The sequence below is a fragment of the Juglans microcarpa x Juglans regia genome, chromosome 5S, assembly GCF_004785595.1.
Source record: "Juglans microcarpa x Juglans regia isolate MS1-56 chromosome 5S, Jm3101_v1.0, whole genome shotgun sequence".
Classification (NCBI taxonomy): domain Eukaryota; kingdom Viridiplantae; phylum Streptophyta; class Magnoliopsida; order Fagales; family Juglandaceae; genus Juglans; species Juglans microcarpa x Juglans regia.
The window spans coordinates 5009369-5016554 of record NC_054603.1 but is presented as its reverse complement, the minus strand read 5'-3'; the positions used below and the strand labels follow the sequence as shown (position 1 = coordinate 5016554).

The window sequence follows — 7186 nt, the reverse complement described above, 5'->3', positions numbered from 1 at the left end:
TGAGCACGGTCTAAAATATTATGGTCATATTTTGCTTGGGTCAAGGTAAGGTCGTCAGGAGTTTGAGTAATCTGGACTCCTAAAAAATAATGGATAGGACCCAGGTCCTTCATGGCAAATTGATTACTAAAGGTGGAAATAAATTCAGAAAGAAAATCTGAGGAGGAACCAATAAGTAATATATCATCAACATATAATAGTAATATAAGACAACCACGAGAGGAATGATAAATAAATAAAGAGGAATCAACAATACTACAATGAAAACCATATGTAAGTAAGAAACTACTGAATTTATCAAACCATGCACGTGGGGCTTGCTTTAAGCCATATAAAGCTTTGTTTAATTTACAAACATGAGAAGAGTGAGTTGAGTGGATAAAACCTAGAGGTTGTCCCATGTAGACGGGTTCATTGAGATCACCATGGAGAAAGGCATTCTTGACGTCCAGCTGTCGAATGTCCCAATGTTTGATCAAGGCAATAGTAATAACAGTCCGTATAGTGCTTGGACGGATCACCGGAGAAAAAGTTTTATGATAGTTAATACCAGCTATTTGGTGAAAGCCTTTGGCTACCAGAAGAGCTTTCAACCGATCAAGTGTTCCATTTGCATTGAGTTTGGTCTAAAAAATCTATTTGCAACCAATAACATCCATAGAGGACTCACGAGAAACAAGAGTCCAGGTATTGTTAGCATACAAGGCTTTTAGCTCATCAAGCATGGCTTGAGTCCATCCAGGGTCATTGAGGGCAAATCGAACGGTTTTGGGTTCTTTCGGTATGTTACTAAGATCATGGAGATTTGTATATTTAGGATTGGGTTTGCGAATACCAACACGGGATCGGGTAATCATTGTGTGTTCAGGTGGTGGTGAGGGGGTCGATATAGGCGAAGGAGCTGGAGATGGAGATGAAGGAGAGCTGTCGGGAGGGGCTGAAGGAGGGAGATGAGGTGGTGGGTGAGGGGCAAGGGAGGGGATGGGGATGGCTGAAGGTAGTGGAATATTTAGGTCAGAGAGAGAGGAGGAAGTAGGTGGGGTCGATGGAGGTGAAATCCAAATGTCAAAGATAGACAACGTTGACTCGGAGGGTGGAGAAAGGTGAAGATTCCCAAGATTTTTGTAAGGAAAAATAAGTTCATTGAAAACAACATGGCGAGATACATAAGTTCAACAAGTAGGTGGGTGATAGCATTTGTACCCACGATGGCGGTCACTATAGCCTAAAAAGACACATGGTAGGGTTTTTGGATCAAATTTATTTTGCTTAGTGTCCCAAGTGTAAGGATAACATTTGGAGCCAAAAATACGCAATGATCGATAATCAGGAAAGATGCCATAAAAAATAGAGAAAGGAGATTGTAAATCAAGAGTAGAAGTGGGGAGACGATTAATTAAGAAGACAGCAGTGGTAAACGCCTCAACCCAAAAACGTTTTGGAACACCACTATGAAAAAGCATTGTCATACCAAGTTCACGAATGGTACGATGATGACGTTCCATTGAGATTTTGTTTTTACTAGTGATTAAGTAAATATTTTTTTAATAATGTTGTGAATTTTTTTAAAAATATATATACTTAAAAATGTTTAAAAAATACATATATAAAAATGTTAAAAAATAAACAATCAAAATGAACTAGCGGAGTCCCCAACAGGAGCTCCCAGCGGTGGTTGAAGAGCCACCTTCAATTAATTTAGATATATGATAAATACTAAATATAATGCATGATCTTTCTACAAATAATTAATTGTGGCTCTAAAGATGCCAAAACAAAATACTTGTGGAAAATATCTAGCTTGTACAATAATTATTTCGTTTTGAAAAACTGATGATGAACATAATAAATATATATATATGTACATATATGTACATATATGTTTGACTCTTGAGATTATAGTTTTTTTTAATATATATATACATGAAGTGAAGAGGAAGATTCGATTATTGATTTTTTAATGAAAAATTAATATGTTGTTAATTGATCTAAATATCTTGTCCTGATGAGAATATAGTTACAACACTTGGAAATCTTATATATCAGCATTCGCAGTACTGTTCTCCACCACAGATGCGTTTTCACCCACGTGGTTTTGAATAAAGAAAGTCAAACAAGTTCCGTGACGTGCCCGCAATTCTGACACAAAGACTTGGATGAAAGAAGACATTCATTCAACGGTACTGCATGTCTTTTCTGGGCCCAGGTGGTAATGAAATGAAAAATGCTGCATCTATGGAGACCACAAAATTACAGATTCATATTTTATTTTATATCTTTATTCAATTATTAAAAAAATATTTTTAAATGAGTATGTAATTTCTTTAATATATAAAACAAAATTAAAAAATACTTCAAAAAAATATAAAATTAAAAAACACATTTATCACTCTTCGTAGGAATCCTAGAGGAAGCCCCTAGCAGGACGCCCGGTAATTTGGGTGCCAAAATTTTCCAAAATCACCCAAAAAGATAATTTTCAAAATCTTATAAAAATTAATTTTACCCACTAAAATATTATTTTTATAATTTTGCCCCAAGTCGAGTTCCTACTGTGTAAGTCAATTATTGAGGTTTGTAGTTCACACTGAAATGAATGGAAGTTGTAATTGCATGGATGCCCCTTATTCGCTGGAAGATTAACGCGTTTTTCCGTAAGCAGACCAAGCATGTATATATATATAAAAGGAAAAATATCTCCTCTAATTGATCTTTGATTCTTGATCCATTTATTATATGTAAGATTTTTTATAAGGTTTCTGCTAAACTACCAACGTCCTAAACAGTACCAGACTCCCCACCCAAACCACCAAGGTTTCTGCTAAAATGTCTGTAGTACTGTTCTTTCTTCTTCTTATCTTCTCCATTAATGGAGCTGAAGCCCAAACCAAAGTTACGGGTATCGGTATACTCATTGATTCTAATGCCCGTATTGGGAAAGAAGAGAAAGTAGCCATGAAAATTGCAGCTCAAAACTACAACAACCATTCAAACACTCACAAAGTCACTCTTCAGGTACTAGACTCCCTTAGGGTCACTTCTTCTGCCGGTAAGTACATCGTCTCTGTTCTCTTTCACCCATTTTGTTAACATAAACTACTAACGTCCCGTTTGGATGGAGTGCTGAGTTGAATAAAATATTATTAAAATATTAATTTTTAATATTATTAATTTTTTAGAATTTAAAAAAATTAAATTATTTATTATATTTTATATAAGAATTTGACAAAATTATAAAGATAAAATAAATTGAGATGAATTTTCAAACTAAATTGGGACTAAGATACTCCGTCGATGATCATGTAATGAAAGAAAATAAAGCAGAACGGAGTTAAGAAAGGCCTCATTTTCGCAAATGAGATGAGATGAGTTGAGATTAAAATTAAAAATTGAATAAAATATTATTAGAATATATTTTTTTAATATTATTTTTATTTTGAAATTTAAAAAAGTTGAATTGTTTATTTTATTTTATATGAGAATTTAAAAAAATTATAATAATTAGAAGAGATGAAATGAGTTGAGAAATTTAAAACCATCAAAAGGCAGGGATGCTTTTTTATTGAAGAGCAATGCTATATACAGTCCTCATTTTGGAGACTGCAATACAAGTCTAGGCAATTTTTTCTTTAAAATTTTTTAAAATTACAAAAACATTCCTTCTAAATTATTTTTTTCGCATTTAATAAAGGGCCTCCATATACAGACTTTAAGTGAGGCTGTAAATAAAATTTTTCTTTATTGAAATCTTGCTTTTTTATTAAAAACAAAAGTAAGAAATTCAAGTCCTTTGCCATTAACAAAACCCACAAACTAGTGCAATAAATTCTCGATGGCTCGTATATTTCAGAATACACCAAATAATCAAAAGGCAAGGATGCTTCAGAAAATAGTAAGAAATAAGATCTTTCGTATAATAGCACGTCCCTTATTGTTAGAGTGAGTTTCTGATTGGATATTGAGTTGAGTTGAGTTAAGTTGAATTGAGTTGAAATGATAAAATATTATTAGAATAATATTTTTTAATATTATTATTATTTTAAAATTTGAAAAAATTAAATTATTTATTATATTTTATTTTAAAATTTAAAAAAATTATAATAATGGATTGAGATGCGTTAACATAATTTAATTTCCAAACGGATTGACCGTCGGGAATTAGAACTTAGATTACGAGTCACAAACACTCTGTTCTCGATTACCAGTCTAATCACAGTACTGTTCTCGATTACCGGCTTATTTTGCTATATGTGGTATCTAAATGTTGGTTGCAGCAGAGAAGATGATTAGGAAGAAAAGGATAAAAGTGATGATTGGCATGCACACGTGGCCAGAAGCAGCTCTTGTAGCCGATGTTGCGGGGCAAGCTCATGTTCCGATCATTTCGTTCGCAGCACCAACCATCAACCCTCCTCTAATGCCACTTCGTTGGCCTTTCTTGATACAAATGGCTAAAAATGGTTCTCAACAGATCAAATGCATTGCAGATATTGTTCGTGCGTACAATTGGCAAAGGGTCATTGCAATTTCTGAAGATGGATCTTATGGCACTGACTCCGGCATGTTTGTACTTTTGTCCGGTGCTCTACAAACTGTTGGTTCTGAGATGGAGTACCATTCAGTTCTCCCACCAATTTCTTCTGTGTCTGATCCGGAAAGGGTTGTCCAAGAAGAGCTTATTATGCTAACGAAAAAAAAATCTCGTGTTTTTGTCGTCCTTCATTCATCACTAGAGATGGTAACTTATTTGTTCAGAGAAGCTAAGCAGATGGGACTAGTCGGGAGAGACTCGGTTTGGATAATTTCAGACAGCATTATGAATCTGCTAGACTCTGTCAACAACTCCGTTATTTCATCTATGGAAGGCGCGTTGGGAATCAAGACCTACGACTCCGAGAAGGTTGGCAATTCTGAGTATCAAGATTTTTATGCCCAATTCCGGAAAATATTCAGAACCGAATATCCAGAGGAAGATAACTCCGGCCCTGGAATCTATGCTCTACGAGCATATGATAGCATTAGGCTTGTCACAAAAGCGATAGGGAGAATGGCTAATAACACAAGTAGTAGTCCAAAGATATTGTTAGACAATATGTTATCAAGCAATTTCTCTGGTCTAAGTGGTAGAATACATTTTAAAGCAGGGCAACTCTCTGAAAGTCCTGTATTTCGGATTGGCATGGTTGGGAAGAGATACAAAGAAATAGACCTCTGGACACCAGATTTCGGCTTCTCAATGAGCCCTTTTGTTGATAAATATGAAGAGAAAATTTGCCATGGTAGCTTTTTTTATACGGCAAAGTCTTTGGTCATTCCAGAACGGAATCAAACAGGTTGGGAAATGCCTACTGATTCAAAGCCATTGAAATTGAAAATCGGAGTTCCAGGTGGAACCACGTTTAAGACATTTGTGAAGGTTGAGTACGGGGAAAAACCGAATCAAAATAAATATGATGGCTTTTGCATTCATGTTTTCAACAAGGCGCGAGACCTATTAGAATATCATCTACCTTATGAATTTGAGACACACAGGGGCACCTACGATGATCTGCTTTATCTTGTCCATAATAAGGTAACAACTTTTCTCCCGCCATTTATTATGGAGAAGTCCTTTCTTAGTGAACCTAACATTAAAATAAAAGGTTTTGCTGCCCATTAAGCACATTATAGAAGAGTTCTTATAGTTAAAATTAGTAACCAGTAGATTTACTGTAAATGAAATTGATTTGGTACTGTTCCGATGTTTATGCTCCAAAAAGACTCGTCAAATTATCATTATCGACAACATTAACTTCTCTTTCTGAAGTAATGTTATATGTCATTCAACACGAGTTCAGCACCTTCTAGAGAGACAGATCTTTTGGAAGAGTAGTGAATCAATGATTAGGAACAACAAAGCCCTAGGAAAGGCAGTGAATCTTTGACTAGAACTAATCTGACTTGCTGGTACTACTAACTTTTTTTGTTCTCATTTACTGGGGTAAAAGTATTTGTTCTGGCTTCTGATAAGGATTTTCTGCATGTCATCCGGGTCGGATACCATAAAAGACTTATGATGCTGTCGTTGGCGACTTCACCATACTATCCGACAGACTGCAGTACGTTGATTTTACTGTTCCATATACTGAATCAAGTTTGGTACTGATAGTTCCAGCAAAATCCGAGAGGTTCGAATTTATGTTTATAGAGCCTTTCACTTGGGGATTGTGGGTAGTCACTGGTGCCATTTTGATGTACACAATGTTCACAGTTTGGTTCCTGGAGCACCAATCCAACCCAGAATTTAGTGGCCCATGGAAGAATCAGATCAGTACTGCACTTTGGTTTACCTTCTCCTCTCTGTTCTTTGCCCATAGTAAGTATCAATTTCAGTACACAGCCAAAACTGTTCTATTATGTTCAGCAGAAGCCTGCCTAACTATTGCAAGACAGTCTGAGAGAGTTTCCAGTATGGCATTACTGGCTTCTTTCCTCGTATCATTGACTAGAACTCTGTTTCCAAAATGTTCAGAATGGTCAAAATTCATAAGAATGCTTCAGAAGGAAAACATTAATTTACCAATGAGAGGAAATTAAGCTCTAGCTAATGCCACATGGTTTCATGTTGCAGGGGAGAAAATCAACAGAAATGACACACGTTTGGTGATTCTGGTGTGGCTCTTTGTAGTGATGATCCTAACCTCGAGCTACACTGCCAGTTTGTCTTCAATGCTCACCGTGCAACAACTACGATCAAATGTTGCAGACATTGAGTGGTTGAAGAATCACAACTTGACAATCGGTTGTCAGTCTACGTTTATATGCGAATATGTGGAGAATGTGCTTAACTTCACGTCAGAGAATATCGTGAAAATAAGCTATGATTACCCTGAGGAATTCAAGAGCAAATATATAGCTGCGGCCTTTCTCGAACTCCCTTATGCGAAAGTTTTCCTCAATAAGTACTGCAACGAATTCACCGGCACCATGGCTAGCACCAAATATGGAGGATTCGGCTTTGTGAGTAACGCCGGAAACATTCATTACACTGAACCTTACGAATTTCATTACTTCTGAGTTGAGCATCATAAAAAAATTTTAGTGAAGAAAATCCCCCAAAAAGAATACTTGCATAAATTAAAACGTACATGATGCAGAAAAACAATTATGCCCACAATGCAAAATGATTTTCCATGCCATGCATGTC

At 35.7% G+C, this 7186-nt stretch overlaps 1 protein-coding gene across 1 annotated transcript; it reads left to right on the top strand.

Annotated features, from left to right (window-relative positions):
- Positions 1-2744: 2744 nt before the first annotated feature.
- LOC121267985 (glutamate receptor 2.9-like) lies at positions 2745-6850 on the top strand. Its single transcript, XM_041172077.1, has 5 exons — positions 2745-3049; positions 4275-5572; positions 6049-6355; positions 6611-6738; positions 6839-6850. Exons 1-5 carry the CDS (start codon positions 2827-2829, stop codon positions 6848-6850), a joined length of 1968 nt encoding a protein of 655 aa, XP_041028011.1. The 5' UTR covers positions 2745-2826.
- Positions 6851-7186: the final 336 nt, after the last annotated feature.